We start from the raw sequence: 13880 nt of genomic DNA, 5'->3' as shown, positions 1-13880 counted from the left end.
TCTCCAGGAGTTCCCAACCTGAAGCTTGCAGTTCTCCCCCCTCCCCCCCGCCATACCTCCCACCAGCAACCAGGAAGGACCTAGTAACCAATCCTGCCTCTTTCACCTACCAGGAGAACTAGTGGCTAACAGAGACTTCTCCATGTACTTATTAAGATGCATTTAATTAGCCTGGTCTGACTGTATAATTTATAAATAATTTTTTGTGTGCAAGAAAGCTGCATCTTCTCTTATGACTTTCCCCTCCCACCTTCCCCCGCCCCCCATCTGATTCCAGGAAGATGCATCTGCTGTTGTTTCTGGTGGTCTGCACGTGGTCTGCTGTAGCTCCCCAGCACCACTTAGTGGACGATATCTGCACTGCTAAGCCCCGAGATATCCCAGTCAACCCAATATGTATCTACCGTAACCCAGACAAGAAACCCCAAGAAGGTGCGGGTGAAAGGCCTGAGAATGAGAAAATCCCTGACTTTACCAACCCCCGTGTCTGGGAGCTTTCCAAGGCCAATTCTCGCTTTGCCACTCTCTTCTACAAGCGCTTGGCAGACTCAAAGAATGACAATGAGAACATCTTTATGTCTCCTCTCAGCATCTCCACAGCCTTTGCCATGACTAAGCTCGGGGCCTGTGGAAGTACACTGGAGCAACTCATGAAGGTAACGCAAGGGTAGGAATGAGTCCTTTATGCTTAAGTCTAAGCAAAGATATCCTGTTGGAAGATTATATAAGGCTGACTATAGGCACACGTATACATCTTCTCTGATTCTATATGGAATTTGGTCTGTGTCTATTCAGTTTCTTTGTTTAGAACTACTGATTATGGCAAAAGCACTTTATTCTGCACAGCTCTGTGTAAACCTCCCAGGCTTCTTTGCAACAACTGATCATGCAAACCAACGTACTCCACGGGACAGGGAACAGCATTTGACTGTACAAATTTATCTCTTATGTTTTGTGCTGTCACTGCAGATAATGTCAGCTTATTTGCCACATATGTGTCTTTGTCTGACATTAGAAAACAAATTTTGCAATGATCAGTCATATGAGAAAGTGTGATGTCAAGCCCCAGATATGATTTATTTTCTCTCCTGGTATATGTGTGTGTGGGGATGGATGGATGGGGAGGGAGGGAGGTAGATAGATGGACAGACAGACATAGCCCAAACTAGTTCACTCTCCTCAGATCTCAGAAGCTAAGCGGGGATAGTCCTGGCCAGGGCTGGAATTCTAACAGGAGCTCCTTTGCATATTAGACCACACACCCCTGATGTAGCCAATCCTCCAAGAGCTTACAAAAAAGAGTCTTGTAAGCTCTTGGAGGATTGGCTACATCAGGGGTGTGTGGCCTAATATGCAAAGGAGCTTCTGCTAGAATTCCACCCCTAGCCCTAGCTAGTATTTGGATGGGAGACCACCAAGGAATACCAGGGTCCTGAGGGGGAGGCAGGCAACAGCAAAACACTTCTGAATATCTCTTGCCTTGAAAACCCCATAGAGTGATTATCAATCAGCTGTGAATTGAATGGCAAAAAAAGTATATATAAGTTAAAATCTCCAGGCCAATTTGGCCAGGGATCCTGGAGGTTTTTGTTTTTTGCCATCTTCTGGGCATGGAGCAGGGGTAATTGGAGTGTGTGGAGGTATTTGTGAACGTTCTGCATTGTGCAGGGGGTTGGGCTAGATGACCCTGGAGGTCCCTTCCAACACTATCTCAACTTGAAAATTGCAAGCCCCCTCTCAAGACCCTAGTTTTCTCATGGGTATGGAATATAGTGATATTTCTGGAGTATCTAGACAAAACAATAACAACTGGCAAACCTAATTTTGCAGACCTTCATAGCTCTGCAAAACAAGCCATTCTTTGTTTATGTCCTACCTCATTCATTGTATGTTGGAATATAAGAACATAAGAGAAGCCATGTTGGATCAGGCCAATGGCCCATCCAGTCCAACATTCTGTGCCACACAGTTTAGGAGTGGGGCAGGACACTAGAAGCCCTTCAACTGTTGCCCTCCCCAAAGTACCAAGAATACAGAATATCACTTGCCAATACAGAGTTCCATCTATACCTTGTAGCTAATAGCCACTGATGGACCTCTGCTCCATACGTTTATCCAGTCCCCTCTTGAAGCCGTCTATGCTTGTAGCTGCCTGCCACCACCTCCTGTGGCAGTGAGATAATATTCTTATATTTAAACACCTAAATATATTCCTGCGCTTTTTGTGTTCAGAAATTATCTACAGCTAGCTAGTTAGCAGTAGTCATTAATATGTATTCTTGCATGATTAAACATACATACGTAAAATACACAGTGTATTAATAATAATTGTATGCCTATGTAAGAAGAGGTTGGACAAACTCTATTGATGTTCTGTTTCACTGTTAGAAAAAATATTATTTAGGAGCAAGGAAACAGGGCGAAAATCTGTGGTAGATGTATGATTCCCCAGCTACTGCTGTGACTGACTGAAGTATTTAGACTTGTACTCTACCAAATCTGATGGGACAGCATTGTAGATGAACCAGGGTGCAATTCATTTAATACACCTGTAGCTGTTGATTTTGGATGCCTTATGGGTTGGATTTCTGTCAACATTATCATTTAATGCTATGGAGGGGAAGCAGCATGCCCTTTATCAACATGTCTGGACAAAATTAATAACTTGTAGATGTAACATTATTGGAGTATGTATTGACTTTCTTCCTGGGTGTTTATTTCACCTGGAGGGGATCTAATAATGAAACCAATGTGTCTTGTACAGATGTGCCAGGCAGAAATTCACTAGTTGTGTTGGTAGCTAGTGTTTGAGAAAGCTGCAGCTGCTGAATTTCATCTTCGAGGATTCCCTGAGCCTAATACTTTGCTGAAAAATCAAAGTGGGTGTAGGGAGTTGAATTCCTTAGTGTAAATCTTAACTAATTTTCCTCAATTTGTTGACTGCTTACAAGATGCAGAGTATAAGATGTGGCTTATTTACAATTTCTATGCCTTAATTATTCTCTTAAACAAAAGTGCTTTGGGGCTTCAAATGTACTGAGCTTATTTTCTACCTGTGTAGTCCTAAGCAACATTATGTCCTTAGGCTTGTGTGTGACAGATTTCCTGAGGGCTAATCACCCTCCCACAGGAATTTTCCCTCCACCCCAACACAATTTCCCACCTCCCCCGTTGTACTAGGGTTTCCAGTGGGAAATTAAATGAAGCAAACTGTTTGAGGGACTGGATGTAGGCCTGATTATAACCTACACAAGACTGGATTGATAACTGAGGTAAACTGACAGGTACAAGATGGTTTGCTTTTAAAAGCTAACAAGAACAAAGTTTATTTCAGCAAGACACACAACTCAGGTAAATATTAACATTCAGGGGTGTCGAACTCATTTGTTATGAGGGCTGGATCTGACATAAATGAGACCTTGTTGGGCCAGACCATGTCAGGTTGGGTTGAGCCATGTTGGGCTGGGCCATGTGTATATCTATTTAAGATTAGGTAGCAGAGATATAAATTTTATAAAGAACACAGACAAACACAAATATATATTTTTAAAAAACTTAAAACATGCTTAAAATGTTAGTACTGATTGGTCTTACAACTGCTTTCTTTGTATTTCTCCCATATGATCCAGGAAACTGGGCAAAGGAAGCTCTGGCTCTTTCCTTCCTTCCCCAGGGGACTGGGGGGGAGCCTCAGCCAATAGAAGGAAGAGAGGCTTGGTTCAGTAGCTCTGCTGTGAGATTGAAAGAGTCTGGCAAAGCAAACTCTGCCTCCTCGCCCTTCTTCCCCAAGGGAGGAGCCTCAGCAAATTGAGAAAATAGAAGTTTTGCTCTGTAGCTCCTGTGCAATTGAGCAAGCCTTGCAAGGAAGCAGATGACAGCCAGTTGGAAGGAAGCAGATGACAGCCAGTTGCTTGGGGGCCTGATAGGAGCCCTCCGGGGGCCTGATTCGGCCCTTGTACTGCATGTTTGACACCCCTGTATTAACAATGAACTAGGAGTTGTGGGATGTTAGGTTTTACACATGTGCCTTAGGAAAACACTATTTCAGGTGAGTTTATAACATATGACCCATGTCGGAAGCTAAGTTATACACCAGGCCTAGCCACACCCTGTTGGCTGACTGTAACACCTCAGAACAATTCTGGTTCCCTCAACAAGGAATATTAACCAAAGATCTGATATCTCCCTCAAATGTTTACTTCACACTCCTGTTGCAGTAGCCCTTCTCTCTCACCCGTCAAAACCTGATTTCACCCTTCCTCCTTGATTTGTTGGATTTTAATGTCTTCAGAATATAGCTGCTGTGATTCACTGCTGTGTTCCTGGGTGCGTTTCTAGGTATAACTCACAGGGTAAAACTCTGCTCAGAGCTACAGTGCAAGGTTCCTAGAAACCTATTTCCATATGCAAATACCGTCCTCTGCTAAACTAGCTTTTCTGCACATATGGATTTAGCTCCCAGTTATAAAACTAGCTTTGTCTTCCCCCATCCCATAGAATCCAGGATGTTGGCTTATTCACACTGACACCTTTCTATATTCCAGTATGACTAAAGTCTGGTCAGATGATAGTTGCGGGTTGCTACTATACCATGTGAATTCCTGAGATTCATAAAGAGATCTCATGTTTCTTTCAGGCTTGGCCTCCATTTCCTTCGCTCACAGTTCTGTTTCTCTAGGTTTTCCAGTTTGACACTATTTCAGAGAAGACATCAGACCAGATCCATTTCTTTTTTGCTAAACTGAACTGCCGCCTGTATAAGAAAGCTAACAAATCCTCAGAGTTGGTATCAGCTAACCGCTTGTTTGGAGAAAAATCCCTGATCTTCAATGAGACCTACCAGAACATCAGTGAGGTGGTTTATGGAGCAAAACTCTGGCCTTTGAACTTCAGGGTAAGTCACAGGTGTACTGAGGTGAGGGGTTAGAGTGACACCTGCTACTCTATCAGTTATGAATTTTTGTGTGTACCCTCCATCTTCTGAAAGCTCTCTTGGCTCTAGTTTTTGTTAGACCATTGCTTGGGGATTGCCAGCCTCCAGGTGGGACAAGCAATGAAAGTTAAACAACTACTGTGATATGCTGGCTAACAAAGTTTAATAAAACCATCTAAAAACCTTCATATATTTTAATACTTCATATTGTAACAGAGGTCCAATTTTAACATTCCCATATTACAAAAAAAGTCTATGAGCACTCAGATGTAGGCTAATTTCGTCAATATACTTCCTTGGGAGTAATCCTTTCTATGTTTCTTCCAGGGTTAACAGCCTCTAGTACCAACCAAATGTTAATGTTCTTCTGCAACATCTTCTCTCTCATTCTGGAATAAGCCAAGATAACAATAGCAAGTGTTACTACACAGCTGAATGGAAATAAAAAATTCCATTCAGGTGGGAGCTGGAAATCTCCTGGAATTACAACTGCTTTCCAGACTACATATATCAGTTCCCCTGAGGGAAAAAAGGCTGTTTTGGAGGGTGGAATGTATGCCACTATACCCTGCTGGGGTCTTTCCCCAAACTCTGCCCTCTCTAGGCTCCACCCCCTGAATCTCCAGGAATTTCTCAGCCTGGAGTTGGCAACCCTACAAGTGTCACCCCACTTTCTTCATCCTGGATTTCTGTGGTTCTAGATTTGGCTGCAGCAGTAATTTAGTTCTAGAGCCGTCAGTTTCTCAAAATTTTTGATGCCTGAATGTATGAGTGATTAAATCTTGTGCTTTGCTCTCTGTCTGCATGTCATCACCCTGCTGGTTTAGGGGATGTGTTGAACTAGGAAGCCCCAAAACAGAAGGGGAAAGAGTTGGGCTGTGTTGTGTTCTGTCTGGCTTTTCTGCATGATGACTTGCCACTGGGAAACCAGCCCATGGATGCAGTTGTACAAAACACATTGCAAAAATAACACCAGTCAACGTGATGCAGACGCTCATACGGTGGCACATGGTGTATACCCAGTATGCCCAGTGCAGACACAGTGCAAATGCAGACACAGAATGCTAAAGTATGTGTTAGGATTATTGCATTTCCATCTTCCAAACTGTTCCACTGTATTTGCATATTGTGCAAATCATTTAACGTGCGAGCTCTTGGCAACTTTGACAAAATAATTGGGGAAGGATCTGAGGACACTTTTTTTTTTAAACTTCCAAGGATTGTTCAAATTTTCTTCCTAGACTACAGCATCTGGGGACAGATGTACCATGTCTGTCCATCATCAATGAGATTGCCCTCAGGAGCTACAGAATCCAGAAATTGGCTTATTACTCAATAAACAATTCAGCGGACTTGCCTGTACTTTCATGCCTTTATCTCTGAATCCACAAGGATCTGGGCTTTGTTATTTCTTTTTTTTAAATCTGGGGCAAGGCCAAAATGGGTATAAGATGGTATGCCCAGAATCCATGCTAAAAGTCTGACTACTGGACCATATAGCACATCCATGTGTGCTATTTGTGCCAGAGTAAAATGACTGGATTAATCCAGCTGGGTTTTTTTCCCCCCCCCGGCGAAAGTTGCTGAGCAAGTGTGAGGGACTTGCATTCTTGACAACATTTGAGGTGGAAGACATTAGATAAGTCCTCAGGGCCCTTTATTCAAGGTGGCAAGACTTGTTACTGTTTTGAGGACATCACTCCTTTATTTGGATTTTTGCTCTTTTATTGAGGCATGTGAAAAACTACCTTTCTTTATGCTGGTGTTTTCAGGAAAAGCCAGAACTGTCCAGGAGTCTCATTAATGAGTGGATTGCGAATAAAACAGAGAGGCGCATCACAGATGTGATCCCAGAAGGAGCCATTGATGATCTGACTGTTCTGGTGCTTGTCAATACCATTTACTTTAAGGTATGGAGAATAAACCATGCAGAAAGACCTGGCTCTTGTAGCGGTATCAGCATAGGGCCGGGACCATTCTCAGGAAGGCTGGACTGTGTGTCCATTTTCTGGACTATGGGGATCCTGGGCTGAGGGATTCAAGGGGTGGGCCCTGCTTAGTGGTTGCCAGCGGCTACCCTCATGCTCACATGACAAGGGGGACTACTTAGTGGCAATCATCCCTGGGGGATCCAGCAACCTGTCATCCCATGGTCCTTACAGCCCCCAGCTGGGGGGCTTGGGTGGACAGGAGATCAATGACTTGCTGGTGGGGCAGCGAGTTCCAGGATCTGGTTACCCAGGCTGTGCCAAGGCTTCTTACAGCTGTAACCAATAAAGTTGTGGCCAATTTATTCAAAGTCTTTCCAAACCTGACTGTCCATGTGTTCTTTAAACTTGGGCCATAAAATGGGTTGATGGGACATGGGAAATAACAGAAGTCGTCTTTGCCCCCATACTCTCCTCTTGGCACTGGGGCTGCAAACCATAGAGAGAGAGTGCAGTAGATGAGAGGTGGATGAGTATAGACTACCAGGGAATGGAAGGAAGATGCCAAAGGTGGTGGTGGGGGGACTTGCTCTTTAACCAGGCCCAGTGATGAAGTTTCGTTTCGGAGCCAGTTTTGCATAGTGGTTACATGTGTGGACTCTTACCTGGGAGAATCGGGTTTGATTCCCTACTCCTTCACATGCACCTGCTGATGTGACCTTGAGTCAGTCACAAGTTCTCTCAGAGCTGTTCCTCTCAAGAGCAGTTTCTGTTAGAATTCTTTCAGCCCCACCTATTTCCCAGGGTGTCTGTTGTGGGGAGAGGAAGGGAATGGAGATTGTAAGCCACTCTGGGACTCAGGGCCAGCCCTGCCACTAGGGAAACTAGGGAATTGCCCAGGGCTTCCTGGGGGCACTGAATTGGGCACCCCCATGTGATTTGGTGATATAATGAGTGCAGAGGTCAGGGCACCGGAAGTTAGCCTTGCCTGAGGTGCCAGACAGTCTAGGGCCAGCAGTGGAGACTCCTTTGGGTAATGAAGGGCAGGGTATAAAGCCAATCTCTTTTCTTCTTTTTCCTTGCACAATTCAGCCAAGCAATTAGGTCGGCAACCTTTTATAATTTAAAGATCAATTACATCAAAGAGCAAGAGACCAAGAAAGAGCCAGTATCAGAAAGCCCATCTGCTCTAGCCCACATGGCTGTCTTGCTTGGCATAGCGCTGGTTATTTTCTTTCCTTTTGATTAACTGATAACAGGGCCTCTGGAAGTCACAGTTCCTTCCTGAAAACACAAAACTGGAGAAGTTCTTCAGAGCCACGGCCGAGGCTTGCTTTGTGCCTTCAATGTTCCAGGAAGCCGCATTCCGCTATGCCTCCATCCCAAGCTCCAAAGTGCAAGTGCTGGAGCTACCGTACAAAGGAGAGGATATCACTATGGTGCTGATCCTGCCCTTTAAGGACACCCCTCTAGTAGATGTGGAGAGGGAGATGACATCAGACAGCTTGCAAGGCTGGCTGAATGCCCTCCAGGAGGTCACTCTCTCGGTATATGTGCCCCGTTTCCGGGTAGAGGACAGCTTCAGCTTGAAGGAAAAACTTCGCCAAATGGGTCTGGAGGATCTCTTCAGCCCTGAAACAGCCAGATTGCCAGGTCAGTCCTATTATTATTATTTTTTTTATTTTGCGGATTTATAGTCCACCCATTCCCATAATGGGCTCAGGGCGGATTACAATATAATAGAACAATTAAAAATCTGACAATAAAACAATTAAAACAGAGAATTATTGGACAGAGAATGCCTATGTTCCTTTGAAGTTAACCAGCATGATATTGGGTGTTCCACCAAATATATATATATATATATATATATATATATATATATATATATATATATATATATATATATATATATATATATATATATATATATATATATATATATATATATATATATTCTGGTAATCTCTACCTGGGCTTCCACATTCAGAGAGGTAATTTTTTATTGCCTTGCTTCTGACTCCTGGCCCTGGTAGCTTTTTATTGCCTACCTCATGCCCCAGTCCTAGTATTCCTTGGAGGTCACCCATCCAAGTACTTGCCAGGGTCAGCCCTGCTTAGCTTCTGAGATCTGATGAGATCAGGCTTGCCTGGGCTATCCAGGTCGGGGCTGGCACAATATTTATTGATGATCACTGTAAAGTCCATCCATGGATGCTTATGACCACTAACTTAGCAGTCAAAGAGGCATAAAGCTGGGTGTCATCTGCATAGTGGTGACACCTCACTCTAAATCTCTAGACTACCTCTCCCAGTGGTTTTGTGTTAAATAACATGGGGGACAAGATGGAACCCTGTAGGGGCCCATCACCATAAATGCTACAGGGCAGAACAGTAGTTCCTTAGCACCACTTTCTGGAATTGGCTGGTCAAAAAATAAGAGAACCACTAAAGCATGGGGCCTCCATTCCCAACCCAACCAGCCTCTTCAGAAGGATACCACTGAGAAGTCCAGGAGAATCAGCAGAGATGTACTCCCCCTGCCACATTTCTGACAAAGGTCATCAGTCAGGGCAACTAAAGCCATTTCCAACCCAATCTGAATCCAGAATGAAACGGGTCTACCTAATCCATCTCCTCAAGGATTGCCTGAAGCTGTGTAGCCACTATCTGCTTGAGTACTTGGCCCAGGAGTGGAATGTTAGCCACTGGGCAATAGTTGTTTAGGTTGTTTGGGTCCAGGGGTGCCTTTTTTTTGGAGGGGGTCTCACAACCACCTCTTTTAAAGTGGTTGGAACTACCCTCACTTGTTGAGAGGCATTTATTACCTTCTGGACCCAATCAATCAAACCAGCTCAGCATGATACTATTAGCTATCAGGATCAAGGATGGATGTGATGGGACACACACTTTGAAGTGCCTTGTCCTCTTCATCCGGCCTCACCAAATAAAAGCAATTTATACAACTAAAACCAGACTGCATTCCAATAATATCTTGAGATTGAACCAATCCAAGTGTTGTGTCTTAAGTGCTGCCGAATGCAAGCAATTTTATCTGCAAAATGCATCACCAAGGAAACATGATGGGCTTGTATGTTTTCTGGATCAGCATTCTCTAATCTAGAGCTTAAGATGAGATCCCTTTCATATCCTGGAAAAGCTCTGCTGGGCAGCATTGTGTAGACGCAATTATGACAGAGAAGCAAGCTCAGTTTGCTGCTGCCACAGAATAAGCATGATAATGTGTTCCTATGTGTGTCTGGTTTCATTTACTTCATATTTTGCTCCACATGCACTCTGTTTGCCCAACTGTTTCATCATATGAAGAACTTCAGTAGACCAAGGGGCATTCCAGATTCAGTCCCTCCCCAAGAGCATTTGACAAACATCGTATATGGCTATATCATACATTTCGGCATCATTTTGCTTTCTCACAGCCACTTGATTGCATTGTCTTCTTTGTCAGGTATAGTTTCTGGTGGCCGTGACGATCTTTACGTATCTGATGCTTTCCACAAAGCTTTCTTGGAGGTAAGTCAGGCTAGAACTTTTTCCCTTTCTACCCTTGCTTTAAGTTTTGGTCATCAAAAATTAGATTAAAAAAACCTCAGTAGTCAAAGAAAGCAAGCTCAGCTCATTAATGCTAGGTCTCGGTAGTATATCACCAGTGATAAATATTAAGAGTGCCATCTTCAGTAGAATTACACCCTTCTATTGACTTAGAAAGATATAACTCTACTTAGGATGGCCCTCTAAGTATCCAGCAGGACTTTGTTGGAGGGTTCATTTTAGAATCTGTGTAAAACATCAGGTCTTAATGGAGACCTTTTAAGAATTAGGTATTGTTTGGTACACATGTTTGGAAAGACACGGTAAGTCAGATGATGTGGTTTCTATGTAAGTGTGAGCTCCATCCTCTCTTACCTTGGAAATTTATACACTGGCCTCAGCCATACAGCATGAAGACATCTCTATCCAAAGAAAGAGTGTAATATCAGTGTGTCTGGCTAAAAATGTCTGTAGGGTTCAATTATCAATTCTGTGTATGTGGAGGGTGCTGAGGCTGTGTCAACAGGATTTGCTGGTAGCTTAGTTTCAGAGGAAGGCTTGCCCCTCCTTCCATCATAGACATCTATTGGAAGGCTCAGAAGTGTTGGGTTCAGATACAGCATCGCTCCCGTAGTATCCATGCATTCAGGCTGCAGCCTCATTCATGTAGGGCACAACTGAGAAAGTTAGTTCTCAGACTTCCTGTCCTGAGTCCTTCCAAAAAAACAGGGATGATTCAGTTAGTAGTGCTCACTCATCTTTAGGAGGGAGATCGAAAGAAAAACAATGCCGTAACTACTTGGCATAAGGTAAGACTCTCCCATTAAGGACCTTGTGGAAGAAGCCAGACCTCACTCAGTGTACTTTGATGGTGTTGATTGTGAGACTGATGCATGTTCCTGATGCATGTTCCTGATGCATGTTCATCTTTCATCTGATTGGCAGGTGAATGAGGAAGGCAGTGAGGCAGCAGCTGCCACTACAGTTCTGATGATGGGCCGTTCATTTCCAGCACCCAGGGTAGTCTTCAAAGCCAACAGGCCTTTCCTAGTCTTCATAAGGGAAGTTGCCATCAACGCCATCCTCTTCATGGGCAGAGTAGCCAACCCTTGTTCTTAAACTTCTTAGCTGTTCTCTGGTGGCCCTGCCTCTTCTTCATCTCCACCTGGGCATGTAGCTAATAAAATGCTATCTTCCCTATCACTCTTCCATTGTGACATGTTCAGAAACGGGGAATGGCACCCTTGCCATAAAAACCATATTTTCTTCTTGGTCACCTTAGTTATATTCCCAAATCTCTACAAATTTCAGTCATGTTCCAAAAGCCAAATGAGGGGCCTTCACCTATGAAGAAATCCCCTGTGCTATTTAATTTATTCACTGAAAGTCTTCCTCCAGACCCATGTGCCATCCTTATCTTGCCAGTATTTCACCGCTTTGAAAGCTTGAATCTTGGAAGAATGTGCTGTTCAGAGAAAATACATTCAGATGTGCCAACAATTTAAGTTTAGGCAGAAACACTTGCAACTTGTTACTGGAACCTTCTAAAGAGCTCCTACTCTTAAGCTGGAAGATGAGAGTTTATAAAGAAATTAACAAAACAATGTTCAGGGATTCTTTTCCCTTATGCCATACCCATCTCTAGTACAGAAGAATGAGGAGAACACATGGTCCCTTTAGAAACCACTCCCCTTTTGAATAAGGTTGTTAATACAACCTAGACCAGGGGTAGCCAAACTTGCTTAACGTAAGAAAATAACCATGAGATGCTTGAGAGCTGCAACACATAACTGTCAGATGTTTGAGAGCCACAAAGGAAGAAGGAAGGCAAATAGAAGGGGGAGGTCAAAAGAAAGCAATTTTACCTTTAAATGAATTCTCCAAGCTGCCAGCTGGCTTGGAAAAGTGATTTTAAAGAGAGAAATGCCTTCTTCCAAGCTGGCTGATGAGGGCTTCAAAAGCCACACAATGTGTGAAATATGTGGCTTCTAAGCTGCAGTTTGGCTATCCCTGACCCAGACTTTAAATCCTGTTGACACTAGTTGAGGAAGTAACGTGGAGCACCGCTTTTTAAGTGTATGGCTAATAACAGAAATTTGCCATCAATAGCACTCATCTTTAAAACTCCAGCAAATGAAAATGTGTGCCAGCATTAGCCATACGTGACTCATCCATGTACAAGTTTACCTAAGGAAATATCTCTTTCAGTTTGTTTGGTCCTGCTTTCTTGCAAGTGAATCTTAGAGGGTTCTTTAGCTGCTGAGTTCTCAGAAGTGGCCCCTGTCAAGATTATGGCCTGATGATTTCTGGAACCACTTCTGCCACAGAAGCTTCAGTGAAAATCAGAGGGTTGCTCTCTATTTTGAAAAGCAGAATCAAGTAGGGTGAGGCTTGCAGTAACTTGTACACCATCAAGGCAAATGCAATCCCACCAGCCAGCCACTGTTGCTAAGATGCTCTACCATCTTCCTGGTATGGAGTCCTAGGCACAGAGTTGCCTTTGATTTGGTGGGAAATGTGGTGCAGGCACATGGGAAAGGTTACCATAGCAGGACCAACACTTCATTATGGAAGAACAGTACTCTGAAAAATCGTTGCTGAATGGCCCTTATGAGCTGTTCAGAGGGAGAGACGGTGTGTATGGACCAGAGTCAAACAGCCAAGAAGCTACAGTTCTAATAAGGGAATAGTCAACGGAATAAGGCACTGCTCCATGGGTCTTTTTGAGTATTAAACCATTTAATTTTCAAACCACTCACATGCATAACGTTTCTTTTACACAGTGTTAAAGAGGAAAAATGCATTTGCTTTAAAATACAAACAATTTCAAGTATACATTTATAGAATTTTCTCAGAGATTCCTAACCAAGTTGCTAAATTTTCATTCACATTGTTTTTTTTTTTAAAGCTGTTCAACGTGAGAGCTTTTCTCCTTTCTTTCTTCGTTAAATTGCTTTTAAATATGTTTTGTACAAGTCTTTTCTCTTCACGGCTACAGTTTATTCTTCTCCTGTCCCCATTTCCCAAAACTTACCCATGAAAGCCATCACTTTCTCACCTCCCTTTTCCTTCTCTTCTCATGACCCTGGAGATTACTGGGAGACTAAAGGGATAAATCAGAGACCTGGGGCTTTGGAAAAAGCTAATGCAAAACTGACTGTGCAGTTCTGCCGTTGAGCAATTTCAAACAGTTGGATCCCACTTCACCTGCACCGGAAGTGAAGAATGAATGCCATTTATTTATTTTGCAAATACAAAGCAATGCAACATCACCAAAAAGAAAGAGCAGAATAAGAAACCGCAGAATGTCAAAAAGTAAAATAATCCATGTAAATCTGTATCAGTTTCAGATTCATGGAGAAGTAATTCTCAAGGGTACGTCAGGGTATGCATTTTCCTGTTAAAAGGAATCAAGAGTAGAATGCCTTTGGAACAGAGGGAAAATTGTATATTTAATATACACAGTGGGA

The 13880-nt window shown here is 43.2% G+C and overlaps 1 protein-coding gene across 1 annotated transcript; it reads left to right on the top strand.

Moving 5' to 3' along the window:
• The first annotated feature begins 261 nt into the window (after positions 1–261).
• SERPINC1 (serpin family C member 1) lies at positions 262–11610 on the top strand. Its single transcript, XM_060232461.1, has 6 exons — positions 262–656; positions 4679–4894; positions 6706–6843; positions 8121–8514; positions 10328–10392; positions 11356–11610. Exons 1-6 carry the CDS (start codon positions 282–284, stop codon positions 11527–11529), a joined length of 1362 nt encoding a protein of 453 aa, XP_060088444.1. The 5' UTR covers positions 262–281; the 3' UTR covers positions 11530–11610.
• The last annotated feature ends 2270 nt before the right edge of the window (positions 11611–13880 follow it).

The sequence above is a fragment of the Heteronotia binoei genome, chromosome 2 (assembly GCF_032191835.1).
Source record: "Heteronotia binoei isolate CCM8104 ecotype False Entrance Well chromosome 2, APGP_CSIRO_Hbin_v1, whole genome shotgun sequence".
In the NCBI taxonomy this organism is placed as follows: Eukaryota; Metazoa; Chordata; class Lepidosauria; order Squamata; family Gekkonidae; genus Heteronotia; species Heteronotia binoei.
Note: the sequence above shows the minus strand (reverse complement) of the source record. Positions and strands in the feature narration are given on the sequence as shown.

Excerpts from the sequence above, each read along its gene's own strand:
- SERPINC1 (XM_060232461.1), top strand. The coding sequence starts at position 282 with ATGCATCTGCTGTTGTTTCTGGTGGTCTGCACGTGGTCTGCTGTAGCT. Across the intron at positions 6,844-8,120 it reads TCAATACCATTTACTTTAAG|GGCCTCTGGAAGTCACAGTT; the intron begins GTATGGAGAATA and ends AACTGATAACAG. Across the intron at positions 8,515-10,327 it reads TGAAACAGCCAGATTGCCAG|GTATAGTTTCTGGTGGCCGT; the intron begins GTCAGTCCTATT and ends CTTCTTTGTCAG.